The 20,564-nt window shown below is 35.7% G+C and overlaps 1 protein-coding gene across 1 annotated transcript in view; it reads left to right on the top strand.

Moving 5' to 3' along the window:
• Positions 1 to 20,564, top strand: part of LOC123780410 (A disintegrin and metallopeptidase domain 3-like) — a 126,616-nt gene that overhangs the window by 66,159 nt on the left and 39,893 nt on the right. Inside the window, exons 12-16 of the mRNA XM_087856325.1 lie at positions 1,430 to 1,616; positions 14,373 to 14,471; positions 16,037 to 16,232; positions 16,693 to 16,783; positions 17,031 to 17,220. Coding sequence (XP_087712451.1) covers positions 1,430 to 1,616; positions 14,373 to 14,471; positions 16,037 to 16,232; positions 16,693 to 16,783; positions 17,031 to 17,220 — 763 coding nt within the window. The remainder of the gene's footprint in view (positions 1 to 1,429; positions 1,617 to 14,372; positions 14,472 to 16,036; positions 16,233 to 16,692; positions 16,784 to 17,030; positions 17,221 to 20,564) is intronic.

Here is a 20,564-nt window from a genome sequence, read left to right as displayed (position 1 = left end):
CAGAAATACTGATTTTATGGGATACATGCACTACGAGGTTTATGGCAGCATTATCAGCAGCAGCCAAATTATGGAGAGAGAGCCCAAGTGGCCATTGACTGATGAATGGATAAAGACGATGTGGTATACACACACAATGGGATATTACACAGCCATAAAAAGAATGAAATCTTGCCATTTGCAATGGTGTGGATAGATCTAGAGACTAGTATTATGCTATACCAAATGAGTCAGTCAGAGAGAGACAAATGCCATATGATTTCCCTCACGTGTAGAATTTAAGAAATAAAACAGTGAACTGAGGGGGAAAAAAGAGAGGCAAACCATAAAAGAGACTCTTAACTATAGAAAACAGCCTGAAGTTTGTTGGAGGGGAGGCTGGGTGGGGGGATGGGTTAAATGGGTGATGGATATTAAGGAAAGCATTGTTGTGATGAGCACTTGGTGTTTCATGTAAGTGATGAATCACTAAATTCTACAGCAGAAAGCAATGTTACAATGCGTGTTAACTAACTAGAATTTAAATAAAAATTTGGAGAGAAAAAAATGGAAAAAATAAATAATAGCAACGGTTGACTTTCAACTGGAGCTTTTTGCTATAAAGTGCCAATATTGTTGTGATGATGAAATTTGGATGACATCTGAAGATTAGATAATAGTAGTATATAATTATTTCCTGATTTTGAAGGGTCTTTTTGGAATTAATGTCTCTATAGGAATTATACATTAAAATATTTAGAGTTATTAGGATCATGTTAGGCAACTTAATCATCATTGTTTGGGGAAAAATTTATTTTTTGGTCTATTTTTGTATCATTTCTCTAAGTTTTAGATTGTTACAAAATTACATAAAAATCCATTAAATGGTACACATAGAAGTACAGAAATATTTCAAAAGGTAATAAAATAAAAGAATGTAGGGCTTTCACATTTTATATAATTAACATTGAGATATTTTAATTGATTTTGTTACCAAAGTACAAATGATTCTGATTTTTCCTGTAACATTATCAACCATTGTCATTTCTTCAGTTTTCCACATATATTTTCTAGTATTTCATTTTCTTAAAATTAGTGCTTATAATAATGATTATAATTGTGATGTTGGCAATCATAATGAAAATAATAATAGGACATATTTAAAGAGAGTTTTTTTGTGTGGCGAATATTATTTGTGCTTTAATATATTTTAACTCATGTCACCTTAACTTCCTCTAGTTGCTAGATGTCTATTACATTGAATTACAGCAGAAATAAACTTACTGCTTTTATTTACAACTTGTATTAAAGATAAAAGTCCTCTCCCTTCCTTCTTGGCTCCTCTGTAAGTGCAGTAGTACAGAATTAACAGTACTTTTCAGTAATTCACAGAGTGTTACTTTGATAGTGATTTTATTCCATTTATCTGAGGAATATAATTTATTTTTAGACGTTCCCATGGTGTAAAGTTTTTTAGCAGTTGCAGCATGGATGAATTTAAACATATGGTTTCACAGCCTGAATTTGAATGCCTTCAGAATCGAACAGTTCCAGAAGTGGTTTACCAAGGAAGAACTGCAGCTTGTGGCAATGGAATTTTGGAACCGCCGGAACAATGTGATTGTGGCCTTGCAGAGGTTAGTGGCAAACATTTACAACTCATCTAAAGATTTGTTTTGTGTTTCTTACGTAATCTTATAACTATAGATGTGATATAGGAGGACTCTTTTTGAAATGCGGCACCATTTTATTAAATACCCAAGATACAGAGATATGGGGCTTGTGGTAACGGACTCATCCTGAATTCGAAGCATTTGAAAAGTTTAAGTAAAGGGTAAGTGTAACATGGATTAAAGAGGTAAGATTTTCTTTACGGTTTAACCATTAATAGTAATACCCCCCTTTCTGCATCATAAACATCGGTGACGTCAATACTATAATATTCACCTCAAGCATCTGAATTCCTCAAAGTGCCTGCACTGGTTCACTAAGTTACTACATGTATGTAGTTGTATACCTTCTCATCTCCTAATCTCAATTCTTGCATCTGGGGAAACTTCATTTATTTTAATTTGACTTCACAGAATTGGACTAATAATAATCCTTGGTTTGTTATTGTTATATTTAGCTTTTGGCTGTTAGCCTTTTTTTAAGTTGTGTTTGGTAAAATGGCTAATCATTGCATTTTTGTTGTGCCTGTTTTCATACACTTATGCATGGTGATTTTTTTGGAATGTTCCATGTTTGCTTGAGAAATGTAAACTCTTGAATTGTTAGAAACCAAATTCTATACAACTTGATTATGTGATAATTTTTAAGTGAATGCCGTAAATCTTCTGTATTTTTATAAATGTCATATGCCTGAACTCTTGGTACCTGAGAAATGATATCGATACCTACAACTATGCAGTTGGATTTGCCTATTTCTCACCATACATTGTTCAATTTACGCTTTCTGTTTTTTGAAGCTGTTTTATATAGTGGAAACTTATGATTGTTATATCTTCCTAGAAATTTAACTTTTGTTTTCAAATGCTGAATCTCTTTATCTCTAATGTTGCTTTCTGTTTTAAAGTCTATTTGGTCTGACATATCTTATATCTATGCACATACTTGCTTCTCTCAATCAGTATTCCCCTGATATTTCTCTCTTCTCGTTTAGTTTTTCTCCACTAGTAGTTCAAGATCTACACTGGGTTTTAATTTACTATCCAATCGGCCTTGGATTTATCAGATTATCCTCTTAAACATTATTGTAATTAATGTTTAATTAAGTGAAGTCCATAATTTATTCAGATTTCTTTTCTTTTTACCAAATAGCCTCTTTCAATGTACCAGGATTTCTCTAAGATATGTCATTACATTTAGCTGTTATGACTCCTGAACACTCCTCTAGATTGCATATTTTTCATAATTTTAGTTGTTTCAAAATGTTCTTATTTTCTATGTTCATTTTGACACATTTGTTTTTTAATTGAATTTTTGTTCATTTCTATTGAATCTGTATGCTTTGTTTTTCCTTCTTCCGCAATTTATTACAACAAAATAGTGGATCTGTACTTTTTATTTTCCTCTAGTGATTATTCCTCCATCCTTAGCATACATATTTAAGTTTGAACCATATCTAGGATGCCTCCAAAATAATGGGATTTAACTTACATAAAATTTTGGTAAATATTGCATTTCTGTCACCTCAGTGCTTTACATTAGGAAATACCCTGAAGACTTTATTCTGAAAATACTTCCTTTACTTTACCTTTTGTTTCTTTTGGTTATTAGTATTTCTTTGCATGTCACAGTTCCCTTCTGAAAGGATTTCATTTAAATTATATTCTCTTTCTTCATATACTGCAGTATATTTTAGTTCTCTTGAAAAGAAATTCTCTGCCCACTTTAATAAATACTTATGTCATATTCATCTTCTCATTTTATACACATGAAATATATGCATGAAAGATGAGTAAAGTGTGTAATGGATAGATACTTAACAAGCACCTGAATAATTTGCACTCAGGCCTCATCCAGTAAGTTTGAAAATGATCCCTCTTCTTCAGTTTTCAGGAAGTATTTAACGCTTGGGGAATGTTTGGAAGAATTAACCAGTGAAGCCATCTGGTCTTGGTCTTAGGTTTTTGATTACTGACCCTATCTCCTTACTAGTAGTCAATCTATTCATATTTTTGATTTCTTCATGATTCAGTTTTGGTATATCTATTTCTAGGAATCTATCCATTTCTGCTAAGTTGTTCGATTTATGGGCATCTAATTGTTCATAGTATTCTCTTATGAACCTTTGTATTTCTTGGTATCAGTTGTAACCTCTCCTTTTCCATTTCTGATTTCATTTATGAAACCTCTCATTTTCTTGGTGAGTCTAGCTTAAAGTTTGTCATAATTTTAATCTTTTGAAAGAATCGGCTCTTAGTGTCATTGATCTTTTCTATTGGCTTTTCAGTCTCCATTTAATTTATTTCCATTTGATTTTTTAATTTTCTTCCTTCTACTAACTTGTTCTTCTTTTTCTACCTCCTGTAGGTATAAAGTTAGATTGTTTGAGATATTTCTTGTTTCCTGAGATAAGCCTATATTGCTGTGTATTTCTCACTTGGAACTTCTTTTGCTGCATCACATACAGTTTTCTGTGTTGCATATAAATTTTCATTTGTCTCAACATGTATTTCGATTTTTAAAAAATTTCTTCATTGACCTATTGGTTATTCACTAGCATAGTGTTTTACCGCCACATATTCGTAATTTTTCCAGTTTTCTTCTTGCAATAGATTTCTTCTTTCATAACTTTGTCAGAAAAGGTGTTTGACAAGATTTTAGTCTTCTTAAAACTACTGAGACTTCTTTTGTGGACAACACATGATCTAAAATGGAGACTGTTTCATATGCACTGGAGAAAAATATGTATTCTTGCTGCTTTTGGATGGAATGTTGATTTATTAGTCCATCTCATCAAATGTGTTTTTTTCTTTTCTTAGAAAATTATAATAATTCTGAAATTCAGAAATCTACATAATATATTGTTAAAACTGTGTGAAATTTTTTTTCTCCAAATTTTCATTTAAACTCCAGTTAGTTAACAGGCAATGTAATATTATTTTCAGTAGTAGAATTTAGTGATTGATCACTTACATACAACACCCAGTGCTCATCACAACAACTGCCCTCCTTAATACCCACCACCCATTTAGACCTACCCTGCCCACCTGTCTTCCATAAACCCTTAGTTCATTGTCTATACTTAAGAGTTTCTTTTACAGTTTGCCTCTCTGTTTTTCCCCCTAAGTTCACTGTTTTATTTCTTAAATTCTACATGTGAGGGAAACCATATGGCATTTATTTTTCCCTGATGGACTTATTTCTCATAGCATAATATTCTCTAGATCCATCCACATCATTGCAAATGGCAAGATTTCATTCTTTTCATGGCTGAGTAATATCCCAGTATATATACCCACCCACACACACACACCCACACACACACCACATCTTCTTTATCCATTCATCAGTCAGTGGACATTTGGGCTCTCTCCATAATTTAGCTACTGTTGATAATGCTGCTATAAATCTTGGGGTGCATGTATCCCATCAAATCAGTATTTTTGTATCCTTGGGTAAATACCCAGTATGCTACTGCTGGATCGTAGGGTAGTTCTATTTTTAACCATTTTTCCCATTGTCGCTGAAGACATCAGTGCCCAATTCTGCTTCTGCCTGCCATACCTAGCCAGATGATCCATAGAACCCATCTGTCTTGTATCTACAAAGGCATTATGACCTTTTCTTGGTTTTCAACAAAAGGACTTATGATGTGTCTAGGCGGTCTTCAGTATATTTATATAATGGAGTGTTTATCCATGAAATTATTAATGAACATTTAGGTTGTTTTCGTTTGTGACTATTATGAAAAATGTTTCCAAAAAATATTCATGTTCAAATCTTTGTTGACTTATGTTTTCATTTCTGTTGGGTAAATATCTAGGAGTGAGATTGCTGAGTCATATGTTAATTTACTGCTAAATCTATAATAAAATGTCAAACTGCTTTCCCAAATATTGTATTATTTTACATTCCAAACATCTGTGTATGAGAGTGGTAGCTTGTTCCTTATCCTCATCAACTTTTGTTATTGCCAGTCTTTTTCATTTTAGTCATTTGAATGTGTGCATTGTGGTTCTAATTTGTATTTCCCTGATGACTAATTATATTGGACAGTGTTTCATATGATGATGAGACATTCATATTGCTCCTTTTTAAAGTGTCTGTTCCAACATTTTTCACACATTTATAGGGTTGTATGCTTTTCTATTATGTGGTTATAGAAATTCTTAATATAAACTACATACAAGTCTTTTTAAAGATTTACTCCCAGTATGTGGTTTGGCTTCGTATTTTCTTAATGATATCTTTCAAAAAGTCAAGTTTTTTAATTGGATGAAGTTCAGTTTATCATTTATTATGCGTTATGCTACTTGTGCCCTCTCTATCCCAAGATTGTGAAGATTTCTCAAAAGTGCTCTTCAAGACATTTATAGATTTTAGCTTTTATGTGTATATTTATGATCCATTTTAAGTAATATTTGTAAGTTCAGTATCAGGGTATATTTTTTTTCTATATGTGTTTCTAACTGTTCTAGGTCCATCTGTTCTAAAATACGATATTTTTCTTGGTACCTATATTGAGAAACAGTATATCACATACTTTGTGTTCTGTTGTTCCATATACCTATCCTTATACCAATACCAGCTCTCCTTGTTCTAACTCATAAAGTCAGGAAAAATGCATCTTCATATTTTGTATTTCTTTATCAATATGGATTTGGTGATTTTAGGTTTTGGCATTTCTATGTAAAATTTAGAATCAACCTTTCTATTTCCACTCACACCCCCTAAAGAAAAAATAATAATTCTGCTGTAATTTTGATTGGGATTTTTAAAAATCTATAGAAGCATCTGTGGAGAATGGACATATTCATAATGTTATGATTTTCAAACTGTGAGCATGACATATTATTCCATTTATTTAGCTATCTTTAATTCTTAAAGTTAACCCTAAATATTTCATGTTTTTGAATGCTATTGTAAAGTGAGTACTTGTAAAAATATAATTCCCAGTATCTTTTGCAGGCATATAGAAATAGAATTAAATCATGAAAGTTGTTCACTCCTCCTATTAATGTTATTTTGAATGACTGATTTATGTTTTGAAAAATACTTACAAAATATCTGAATCAGAATTATCAACCGAAATGAGTATATGAAAAAGAATATGCTTCTGGAGTTTATTCCAGAAATAGAGAACATTTCAGTATTTTTCAACTTAGATTATTAAATTTACAAAGACAGAAAAAGTGTAAGATAGTACATATTGAAGAGAATTTGATAATGGTTTGGACAACTGGGAGAAAAGAAAATATCCGATTCTCCAATTTCTCAATGACGAACCTTGGCTACCTATTTATAAAGTTCTGGCTTCCAGTCCCATGATAGAATTCTATTCCTAAAGTAAAAGTGTTCTTACAAGTCAATTTCTAAGCCAGGCATTTAGTCTAGATTTACACTATTCATTGAGTATTGCGAAAACTTGCTCTCCACTAATAGGCTCTCTTTTGATACTAGCCTTGGAATTCCCTGTGATGTCATTGATTTTTGTCCCCCCCACATTAATATTTAGTGTGTATTTGATCTGCTATCTTCCCTAAATACTCTTGATAATTTTTCATTAAAATATTTATATTGTGAAGCATAACATACTTTTGTTAATATTGAAATACAAAAATGGAAAAAAGAATATCATCTGACTCCTGTAAATTTAAAACGTTATATAGTAATAAAGGTTTGCTATACTTTAATAATACACTTTGTAGTTAGCGTAATTGAAGACATTGTATCTAATTTTATATAAAATATTATGTGATAAGGTATTACAAAAGATCAGTATAAATTGTTTTATGAAGGCACCTGATAAATTTATCTAGTATTTTGGAAGAAAGATCCCTCGTTACAGCTTCTCTTACAATATACCACTTAAAATAATTCCATGTATTATAGTTTTCAGAGTACAGTTTATTCCTAGGTGAGTTTTTTTCTTTTTTTGGTGCAATTATAAGTGGTGTTTTCTAATTTTTCTTTCTGCTGTTTTGTTATTAGCATATAGAAACACTACTGATTTCTAGGTATTGGATCCTGCAATTTTCTTGAATTCATTTATTACTTCTAGTAGTTTTTTGGTAGAATTTTTGGGACTTTCTGAGTATAATATTATGTTATCTGCAAATGGAGACAGCTCAACTTATTTACCAATATAGATGCCTCTTATTTCTTGTCTGATTGCTGTGGCTAGGACTTCTAGTACTTCGTTGAATAAAAGTGGACATCTTTGTCCTTGGTTTGGTCTTAGAAGGAAAGCTGTCAGTTTTTCAACATTGAGTATGATATTAGATGTAGTGAAAGATCTGCACTCTGGAAACTGAACAAACATTGATGAAAGAAACTGAAGATAACACAAACAAATGGAAAGATATTCCATGAGCATGGATTAGAGAAATTCATATTGTTAAAGTGTCCATGTTATCTAAAGCAATCTACAGATTCAGTATAATTCCTATCAAAACACCAACAGCATTTTTCACAGAACTAACACAAATAGCACTAAAATTTATGTGGAATCACAGAAGACCCTGAATAGCCAAAATGAACTTGAGAGAGAAGAGCAAAGATGGAGGTATCACAATCCCAGATTCCAAGATATACTACAAAGAGGTAGTAATCAAAACAGTATGGTTCTGGCACAAAAGGGGACACATCAATCAACAGAACAGAATCAAGAACCCAGAAATAAATGCATATTTATAGGGTCAATTAGTCTTTGACAAAGGAGGCAAGACTATGCAATGGGGAAAAGACAGTCTCAGCACAAATAGTGATGGAAAAACTGAATGGCTACAATGCAAATGAATGAAACTTGACCACTTTCTTAAACTATACACAAAAATAAACTAAAAATGAATTAAAAACCTAAAAGTGAGACCCGAAACCATAAAAAGACTAGAAGGGATGTTTACAGTAGTAATTGCTATGGCACCGGTCGTAACAACATTTTTCTGGATACATCTCCTCAGGCCAGGGGAAAAAAAATAAACACAAACTGTTGAGGCATCAAATGGAAAAGTTTATGTATAGTCAAGGAAGCCATTAAAAAAAAAAATAGGCAAGGAGGTTCCAGGAAGATGGCAGAGTAGGAGGACCCTAAGCTCACCTTGTCCCGTGTTCACAACTAGACGTCACTCATATCTGACTCAGTAAACCAGAGCGTGATCTGAAGACTGGCAGAACAAACTCCACAACTAAATGTAGGGAAGAAGCCGAACCTGAGAGGTTAGAAAGGGCAGAAACAGTGGCTGGGAGCTGCCTGCAGGAGGGAGTTGAAGTCATGGAGAGTGGAAAACACCAGCGAGCCCTCATGAGGAAAATGAATCCCCATAATGTCTGGCTTTGAAAACTGTGGGGACTGAATTCTGTGAGTTTGTATACCCAGGGGGGCTTGGAACCTAGAGCCTTCAAAGTCGGCTGACTCAGCACTGGACTAGCCTGGAGGGCAAGTGATAGCTAAGTCCCCACCCTTAAAAAGACAACAGTCTGCAGAGAGGCAATATAGAATAGACAGTTTGCACAACACCTGGGGCAAATGGGAGAGATATCTCTTTATAAGGATTTTAGAGCATGTTGGGGGTCTTCTCTGGGAACAAAGGAGCTGGCATCTACCATTTTCCTCCCCAACCCCCCAGCATAGACAGAGAGACAGCGGCAGAAGGTGGTGCTACATATGCACTTGCTACCTAACCTGCTAACACTGTGCCCCACCCACTGAGGACACGCCCACTCCAAGCCTTCTAGCTTCAGAACTGGGCTTAGCATGAATTGTTTTAATGCTGCACACCCTGCCCAAACGCTGCCTCCAGGCACTACATCCCCCCTGGCGTGACCATTGCCTAGGGGATTCAGTTTAGGACTAATGGGTCAGTGCAGAATTTGCTCACTGCTTTGTGTGCCCCACCCACCCACCACAGGTAGAGACACCACAAATCCTCAGCTTCCGCCACAATTCATGCCCAGCCACCAGGGACACAGACACCACATGACCTAGGTTGTCACCACTGCAGCATGCCACCTGTAGAGGCTGCTTTTAGGCAAACGGTCTTGTACAATGGAAAGTAGAAAGGGCCCACAGTGACCACCTGGCTGAATACAGACAGGCCCATCAGGTGACCCACCTCAAAACATCCAGAGGCCCTAACTAACCAATAAGGTACCTAATTAGAACTAGGCACAGTTACCAAAAGACCTCCTCACCTTCCCACTTTAAATATGGTCCCCACCCACTGCCTTGTTGCAGACAGCCTCTCCTTTGCTGTGTATTCCCCCCACCCCTATTCCTTGCAGTGTATTCAATAAACTTCTACCTCCTTTGTTCTGCCTTGGGTGAATCCTTTCACTGCCCAATCATTGGTTTTCACCCAATCATTGTCCCACATTTGGGGGCCTCCATCCGATTGAGAGAGACACCACACTGCATCCCCATCTGCTGCTGCTAACCTAGTCACCGCTCTGCTTTGGGTTCAGCAGACTACTGGTTCAACACAAATTTTGTTAATGCTGTGAGTGCCTTATCCAGCCACCACCTTTCTCTGCGCCCAGCCCCTGTGCTCACAGATGCCTCACATGGTGGCCAGCCACCACGTGATCCTGGCCACCTTGGCAACCATACACACTGTGCCCTGGATGCTGCCACTAACATGCACCATGCCCCTGGCCACTGCTGTACTTTGGGGGAATCTAGGCCTAGGACTAGCAGCTCAGTGAAAATTTTGCTAAGACCACCACCCCACTGTGAGCCCTCCTGCTATTATGACCCTGAGAGCTAGACTACCTGGGTTTTCTTAACACCACAGAGAACAAGCACAACCCACAACAGGAAGAGAATCAGTACAGAAGTCTGGTCTGAAAGGAAAAGATACTGAGACACAATAGTGGGACAGAAGCAACACACATAGGAGACTCCTCTGAGTCTGTTCTAGTGAACAGAGGACACTGCACTGCAGGGCGCTGCAGGATCTCTTCTATTTCATAAAGCTACTACTTTCAAGAGCAAAGGATATAGATGACTTTCCTAACACACAGAAACAGAGAGGTAGACAAAATGAGATAGAGGAATTTGTCCCAAATGAAAGAACATGGCAAAATCACAGCAGGAGATCTAAATGACACAGAAATAAGTAATATGCCTGATAGAGAATTTAATGGTTATAAAGATACTCACTGGACTTCAGAAAAAAGTGGAGGACATCAGTGAGACCCCGGACAAAAAGATAAAAAATAACATATCCGAGATGAAGAACTCAACAAATGAAATTTAAAATACATGAATGGATTAAATAGTAGGTTACAGGAAGCAGAGGAATGTATCAGTGACCTAGAGGATAGAACAGAAAGCAATCAAGCTGAACAAGGGAGTGACCAACAAATACTGGATAATGAGAATACACCTAGAGAACTTGATGACTCCATCAAGGATTATCACATCCACATTTTAGAGATCCCAGAAGGGGAAGAGAGAGAAAGGGGGGCTGACAATATACTTGAAGAAATAATAGCTGAAAACTTCCTAAATCTGGGGAGGGAGACAGACATCCAGCTTCAGGAGGGAGAGAGACCCCCTGACAAATTCAACCCAACGAAGTCCTTACCAAGACACATAGTAATTAAAATGGCAAAAAATAATGATAAAGAATTCGAAAGGTTACAAGAGAATTAAAGACAGTTACATACAAAGGAAACACCGTAAGGCAGAAGGTGATTTTTCAGCAGGAGTTTCATAGACCAGAAGGGAGTGGCATGGTGTATTCAAAGTGCTGAGGGAAAAATCTGTATCCAAGAATACTCTATACATCAAGGCAATCGTTTAGAATAGAGGAGAGGTACTTACTCAATCAAAAAGTAAAGGATTTTATGATCACTGAACCAGTTTTACAAGAAATATTAAAGAGGTCCCTTTGAATGGAAAGGAAAGACCATAAATAAGAACATGAAAAATAAAAAAACACAAAAGCAGTAAAAATAAGTGTTTCTGTAAAAGTCAATCAAGGTATTCATAAAATAAAAGGATATAAAATATGATACCAAATATCTGAAATGTGTAGGGGAGAGGAGTGAAGAATGAGTTCAAAATTCAGTGACCATCAGTTTAATATAGACTGCTAATTGCAGAAGATGTTATATATAAATTGAACAGTAACTACAAATCATAAAACAGTAATAGATATGCCAGAAAAAGAGTAAGGTATCAAGTATGTCACTAAAGAAAACCAACAAGCCATGGAAGAGATAAAGAGAAGGAAGAGATCAGAGAAAAGCTACCAAAACAACCATAAATCAAGTAACAAAATGGTAATAAATACCTACCTATCAATAATTACTTTGAATATAAGTGGACTAAACAATTAAGAGACAGAAGGTGTCAGAGTGGATAAAAAAAGAGTTCCCCTTTCTTCACATCCTTGAAAACCAAGGAACAGACTCTTAACTAAATAGAAGAAACAGATGTTTAGCAGAGGGGAGGTGGTGAGGGGATGAGTTAAATAGGTGATGGGGCTTAAGGAGTGCCCTTGTCATGATAGGTACTGAGTGATGTATGGAATCTGAAACTAATATGACATGGTATGTTAACTATACTGGAATTAAAATAAAGAAAAAGACCAAAAAGGCAACCTATTCATGGGACAAGATATTTGCAAGTGATACATCTGATAGGCGTTAACATCCAATATATATATAGAATTTATATAACTCAGCTCCAAAAAAAAAATCTGATTCAAAGTTGAATACACATTTTTCCAAAGACATCCAGATGGCCAATGGACACATGAAAAGATGCTCAACATCACTAATCATCAGGGAAATGCAAATCAAAGTCACAATGATATATCACCTTACACCAGAAAGAATGAGTAAAAATCAAAAGGACAAGAAAAAACAAATAGTGGTGAGGATGTGGAGAAAAAGGAACACTTGTACACTGTTGGTGAGAATTTAACTTGGTGTAGGCACTGTGAAATACTGTATGGAGGTACCTTGAAAAATTGAAAATAGAAATTCATATGAGGGGCGCCTGGGTGGCACAGCGGTTAAGCGTCTGCCTTTGGCTCAGGGCATGATCCTGGCATTATGGGATCGAGCCCCACATCAGGCTCCTCCACTATGAGCTTGCTTCTTCCTCTCCCACTCCCCCTGCTTGTGTTCCCTCTCTCGCTGGCTGTCTCTATCTCTGTCAAATAAATAAATAAAATCTTTTTTAAAAAAAGGAATTCATATGATCCAATAATTCCACTATCATTTACCCAAAGAAAACAGAAACACTAATTCAAAAAGACGCATGCATCCCTACATTTATCACAACATTATCTACAAAAGCCAAGATATGGAAGCTATTTAAGTGTCCACCAGTGCATGAATGGATAAGAAAAAATGGTGTGTACACACACACACACACACACACACACACACACACTGGGCTATTATGCAGCTGTAGAACAGGTTGAGATTCTTCCATCTGAGACAACATGGCTATACCTAGATGTCATTTTTCTAAGGGAAATCAATCAGAATGAAAAATACAAATACCATATGACTGCACTCATAAGTGAATTCTAAAAAAAAAAAAAAGCCAAATACATAAGCAGAAAGCAAAATCAGACCTATAAATACAGAGAACAAACTGATGGTTCCCAGAGGGGTGGATGGTGAATGGTTTGGCAAAATCGGTGATGGGGAAAGAGAGATATAGGTTTCTAGCTATGGAATGAATAAGTTACAGGAATAAAAGGCATAGCATAAGGAATATAGTCAATGATATTATTAGAATGATGTATGGGGACTTATGGTAGCTACACTTACTGACCTAGCATAATGTATAAACTTGTCAAAGCAAAAAGTTGTACACCTGAAATGAATGTAACATTCTGTGAACTAAACTCAAATAAAACAATTCAATGTAAAATGAAAATAAATGAATACGTATATATAACACTAACATTTTACACACATACTATAAACTCACATATTTAGTGGGGTCAGGGCGGAATAAAGTTTTATCCATAAACTTAAAGAACAAAACCAGGAAAAGGATTATGGTTTTTACAATATCACAATATCAAGAAGTTACCAGAGAAAAAAATCAAAACAAAAGCAAATTGTCCTGACAAATTTTAAAATGTAGTGATGCTATGTTGGTGGCCAGGAGTTAATATCATTAATATAAAGCTTATAAATAAAGGAAATAGAGAAATTCATCAACAGAAATATAGACACAGAAATACAAAATAAACCGTAATGCGCAGATATGTAAAATTTTCAGCACACGAGTAATAAAAATAATAATATTGAAACAAATATAAACAGTTATTTTTGCCTATCCACTTTACTAATTTTTAAAATTACTATCAGTCTTGTGAAACATCACTCATTTACTATATGGAAAAAAGAAAATAGTATATTATGAAGAGTTATTAATATTTTTGTGCTCTTATTATCTAATTTCTAGAATTAATGTTTAATATAAGGTCTTAGAGGCAAAAAGATAATGACAAACTTTTTTCTTTGAAACATTATTTATGATAATAAGATATTATAATTTAGAATCTCTGTATTTTTGTCACATGCATAAATTGTTATGTATTCCTGAGACGGTATCTTGAGGAGGTTTGGTAAAATAGAAAAGTATTCCACAAGTAATTAACTTGGTGAAATATGTTGTATATTTTGACAATAAATACAATTATTTATTTGATTGAAGATTCCTATTATGTAACTCTTATATTCGCTTGTAGGAATGCACTCATAAAAAATGTTGTAACCCTGTAGATTGTACTCTGATTGGATATGCAGAGTGTGGCAATGGACCATGCTGTGATAGAAAAACTTGTCTGGTAAGCTTTCAAAATACTACATGATTTCCTTCCATAATTTTTTGTGTTCTTATGTGTTCTTTTTTGTAGCATTTTTAAAACTGTTTTTTACACAACTTTTGAATATGTAACTTTATATATCTGATTCATACATAGTTGATTTCCACATTCTGAGGATATCTTTAAATCTCTTCAACCTCCTTAGCTGTGCTTTTCACTGCATTATTTTTAATCTACTCTGGCCCCATCCAGATATTATTCAATATTGATTCCAGATTATTTGGACACTATGAATTCCTCTTGGTCATACCTGAATTTAGCTCTTCATGATCAAGCAACTTATGACAAAATTACAAATAAGCCACCCAACACACAGTTGACATACAACGTTTGAATAAACAATCATAATCTCATTTTGAGAACAGCATAAAAGGGGTCCAAGTAAAATAGCAACATGTAGCGTCTGATACTGAGTTTAACTTTGCAAGAACTCCTGGTCCCAGAAGGAGATTGAAACCTTGACTTCCCTTGAGAAGTTTTCCATTCAATTTTCCTTTATAACCAGACCTGAAAGAGACTGAGTAAGATTTGTCTTTTGGGGATCACTTCATTGAAGCACCTTGCCTTTTCTGTGTCACGTTCAGGAGTCAGCGACAATTATAGAAGCTGATTACTTAGAGATCTTGATTGCCAGATTTCAGATTTGCCAGGTTCTCTGTCAATGAAATATCTTCTAACGTCATTCTACTTCGTTCTATGTGTGCTCTTCTTCATTCTATGTGCTAGTAATTAAAGCCAGTGGTCACTTGTCTTCAAGCACGAATATAGAGGCAAGCCTAGAGTTTCTACTACTTAGCAGTAAACCTTGTCTCTCTTCCCTTCACCAGGGCTCTCATCTTGGCCTTTGTCTCCAAATCAGCAAGATTGAGCACAAAAGCTTTTCTACACAGTACCTTACCCTTCCCTTAGACACGGGATAATTCCTACATTTGGCAGAGTCTTTAAAAACATTAGGGTGAAAATCATGTACCATAACTTGCCATTTCAGGTGAACAACTTAGTGGCATTTAGTACATTCACAATGTCGTGCAACTGCCACCTCTATCTAGTTCCAAAACATGTTCCTCACTCAAACAGGAGACTCCCAGCCCTTTAAGCCCATGTTCTCCTTTCTCCCTTCCCCTCAGTCCCTGGCAATCATCAATTTTCTTCTGTGCGGAGTAACCTATTGTGGATATTTCATATAAGTAAATTACAGAATACGTGAGCTGTTGTGTCTGGCTTTCTTCACTTAACATAGCGTTGAAGGTTCATCCACCTTGGAGCATATGTATCAGTACTCCTTTAAATGGCTGAAAATATTCCATTGTGTGAATATACCACGATCTGTCAATCTATTCATCCACAGATTTACATTTGGGTTTTTTCCAATCTATTTCTCTGGGGTTTTAAGTAAATTCATAATTTGACTTTAAGTAAAAATGTAATAATAATGGAAGTGACAGAAATACACTACTCTTGCTTAAGTTTTTTTACATTTTTGGTTTACGACTTTAAAAAAATACTGATTTTTCTTTGTCTCACAGATAGCGGAAAGAGGACGTTTATGTAGGAAAATGACAGATCCATGTGATTTTCCAGAATATTGCAATGGATCATCTACAGCTTGTGTACCTGATGTGAAATCTGCTGATTTAGAACCATGCAATAATAAGACTGCCTATTGCTTTGAAGGAGTATGCCAAGATCCAGATGTACAGTGTGCAAAATTATTTGGAAAATGTAATAGTTGTATCTTTTTTTTCTGGGGTTCATTTTCAAACTGTATTTTTCTAAAGTCAGTAATCCACCCAGTAGCCATCATAAAAGGTATTGTTTGTGTAAATTCTAATTTGAAATTAAAATTGTGAATCAGTGTGACATTGAACTATGTAAAGAGGCAAAATAGACCTAATAAGTACAGGACAAAAAAAAAGGTATTAATCAAATTTCAGGTGATTGGTGCGAAGAAGAGTAAATATTAGAATTGTAGATAAGAGAGCAAATGACTGCTTTCTTAATCATTTCTGCCTATGATATAATTTTCCTTTTCTCAAGTGGGTAGTTTTTAGTGTTTCTCCTTTTATGGCCAGAGGCGACACTAAAAATTTATAGTAGATGACCCTGACTGAGCACTTCTACTGTCTAGATGTCCCTATATAAATTTTTATTAAGATGAGTAATTGTAACTTTATATTTTCAGTTGCTAAAGTTTCTACTTATCTATGTACACAAGAAGTGAATTTTCAAGGAGATTCTTTTGGAAACTGTGGAAAACTGGGATGTAGTTTTGGGTGTGTATTTAGATAACCTTACTTTTTCAAATGCATGTGTGTGTGTTCAAAAATAATACAAATGAGAGATGGACCTCATATATACAGATGAATTTGTTATACTTTATAAGATGATGTATGTTCTGAATAACTTTGATGTTATGATCTGAGTAATATTTGAATTCTCTTCATGTTTTGAACAGTTATTTACTTAACATATTGTGTCTGTAATTGACATATGAGCTTTTTTTCTGCCTTTTATTGCCAGGAGTATCCTCTGTGGAACGATAGTTTGTCACTGGACACATTCAAAAATAGTATCAATAGTAGATTATGATGTTCAATATACTTACCTTGGAGGCCATATCTGTTTGTCAGGGTATTTAAGACCTGAAACAAAAGGTTCACTCGTAGATGCTACCAGAATGAACAATGGCACTATGTGTGGAGTAAATAAGGTAAATAAAAATTTTACTTGATTCCATATATGTGTGTATCTGAGTGTCTGTGTATGTAAGTGCTTGTGCATGAGAGAGAGAAAAAAAAAGAGAAAGGATGAGGTCCAAGATGGCGGTCTGGGAAAACCCTGAACTCACTTCCTCCCATGGACATACTGAATCTACACTGGATAGAGTTCCTTCTGGGGAGAGAGAGAGAAGGAGAGAGACCTAAAGAGTTTTCATTTATAATTAGTGTTACAAATTTTGGTTAGTGTATCATGATCTTAAGATTCAAACATCAGAATTTCTATTGCTCCACTATCATTGTTTTATTATAAATTTTGCTATATTTAAACTTGTTTTCTCAGACTTGAGAACCTTAGTCCCTCTGTTAGGCCAGGATCTGATCTTCAAAAAATTTGTGCAAACGAAGAACAAAAAAGAACGGATAATACACCAGAACACTAGGTCAGAACAACCTGACTAAAGAACAACAAAGAAAAGCCAAAAAAGCCAAGAATTTCATCTTTCTGTAAGTGGCAAGGATAATTAATTTGATTATAATGAAACTAAAACATTTATTTGCTCACTGGCCATCTTGCCTAATTCTTCCTCCAAAAGCATAATATATATTTGTTAAAAATTTGGCCTTTCCTCAAGACACAATAATAAAACAGAGTTTTAGCTTTGTTTATTTTTTTCTCAAAAATTTTCAGAAACAGAATAAAATATTTTTAAATTGGTACCATTAAAAAATTAATTGAGCAAAGGAAGAAAAGGACAATTATCTCACATTTTAATTAAAATATTTACATTGAGATATAATATTTTAAGAAATGGAAATAAAGAGGAAAATGGAAGTAACTAGTAAACTTGAGATAAGTTTATTCTGACATGAAAATGATGATGTAGTTGCAGAGGAACATACTAGTAACTGACTACACTATATAGTAATATGTCATCCTTTCAAAGATAATTTAAACTGAAAAAATATTTACTGTAACTATGATGGAGTAAATACATAAATTTATTAACTTATTTAATCATTCATTAATATACACTAAAATGGTGGTTGAGTGGGTGCATGTGTGTATGTGTGTGTGGGGAGGTATAACACAAAAATAATTTGGTCTGCTGGTTGAGGACCTCCCACTGCTGCTGGGACATCCAGCTGGTCCCCTAGGACAATTTGTTGTACATCATCAATACTCAAGAAATCCACATAGAAGTGAGGAAAAAAGATGATGGAGAAGCAGGGGACCCTGTTTCAACCTGTCCCCTGAAATGAGATGGAAATCTAACCAGACCTTTCACAATACCTAAAGAAATCAGCCTGAGACGTAAGAAGCTATATCTGGATCTACAGATATATACAAATACAAACAGAATATCTCTGGAAGTTGGTCTTGAGGTATGAGGCTGGAAGCTGTGAATCTGTGGGCAGATATCAGAAGATAGACAGAAGGGGGATGGAGCCTCTGTGAACTTGCATGGGGAAGGCAAAGCCTGTGCTGGGGACCAGGCAAAGACTTGCAGACTGGTAGTGGCAGGGAAAGGACTTTAGGGCAGCCCCAAGACTGAAATCTGGAGCTATGGGGGCACACGTGCAAACCGGGGGTGGCTTGTGGTTTTAGAAGCACAAAGGGCAGAGACGCGCCCTGCCCTGGGAGTGACAGCTGGGAGTGCTGCTGTGGGGTGCACAAGTCAGGAGACTGCCATGTTTAGCAGCACAGACAGAAACGGAGACAGTGTGGCCTGGAGAGCTTGTGAAGAGCAGACTGTGATCTCTCTGTTCTGAGACAGAGGTTTGGATGTGGTCACTTCTGCTCTGACTCTCAGAAGAGACATGGAAAGCTGCCAGGGAAAGCCGCCAGAGAACAAAAGCCCTTCAAAACCAGTTTTCACAGAGCCCACCCCCTCCACAGGGGGTAGGGCAACTTTGCCCAAACAGGGATGCCTGGGTAACAGCACTGCAGGCCCCTCCGCCAGAAGACATGCTGGAAGAACAAGAGGCTGACAACCATAAGGTCCCTATAAAACAGGTGCATCTTGCTTGGGTTGGGCTTAATACTTTGGACTCTGTACATTCCCTCAACCACCCCTCAACAGAATGACTAAGAGAAGGAACCACCAACAAAGAAAAGAAGCAGCAACTGTGGCCTCTGCCACAGAACTAATGGACATGGATATAACCAAGATGTCAGAAATAGACTTCAGAGTAAAAATTATGAAGGCGATATCTAGGCTTGAGAAAAATATTAATGACCATATAGAATCTCTAAGGGCAGTAATGAAATTTAATCAAGATGAACTTAAAAATGCTACGAATGAAATTCAATCAAACTGGATAATCTGACTGCCAGGGTAAAAGAGGCAGAAGAACAAGTTAGTGAGCTAGAGGAAAAGATGATAGAAAAGGAAACTGAGGCAGCATAGGAAAAACAGATTTAAACCCAATGGATCAAACTGAGAGAGATTAATGACTCAATTAAACATTCCAATATCAGAATTACTGGGATCTCTGAAAGGGTGGAGAGAGAGAGAGGTCTAGAAGATATATTTGAGCAAATTATAGCGGAAAACTCCCCTAATCTGGGGAAGGAAATAAGCATTCATGTCCCAGGGGCAGAGAGGACCCTTCCCAAAATCAATGAGAACAGACCGACACCACGACATATAATAGTACAATTTGCAAATCTTAGATCCAAGGAAACAATCTAGATAGCGGTGAGGTGGAAGAGATTTCTTAATGTACAGAGGAAGGAACATCAGAATAATGGCAGACCTGTCCACAGAGACCTGGCAAGCCAGAAAGGGCTGGCAAGACATATGCAGAGCACTAAGTGAGAAGAACATAAAGCCAAGGATACTATCTCCAGCAAGGCATCATTCAGAATGGATGGAGAGACAAGGAGCTTCCAAGAATGGCAGAAACTGAAAGAATATGTGACCACCAAGCCGGCCCTGCAAGAACTATTAAGGGGGTTTTCTATAAAAGGAGAAAGACCCCAAGAGTGATATAGAACAGAAATTTACAGAGACAATCTATAAAAACAAGGACTTTACAGAGAACACAATGACAATAAAATTCCATTGTTCAATAATCATTCTCAATGTGAACAGCTCCCATGAAATGGCACAGGGTTGCCAGATTGGATAAAAAGACATGACCCATCTGTATGCTGTCTACAAGAGACTCATTTTGAACCTAAAGATATCTCCAGACTGAAAGTGAGGGGATGGAGAACAATTTTTCATGCCAACAGACCTCAAGAGAAAGCTGGGGTAGCAATTCTCATCATAGATAAATTAGATTTTAAGCTAAAGACTGTAGTTAGAGATACAGAAGGACACTATACCAT

This window comes from Ursus americanus, chromosome 27 (assembly GCF_024610735.1).
Source record: "Ursus americanus isolate L20-20 chromosome 27, mUrsAme1.1.p, whole genome shotgun sequence".
Classification (NCBI taxonomy): domain Eukaryota; kingdom Metazoa; phylum Chordata; class Mammalia; order Carnivora; family Ursidae; genus Ursus; species Ursus americanus.
This window is presented reverse-complemented; position numbering and strand designations above follow the sequence as displayed.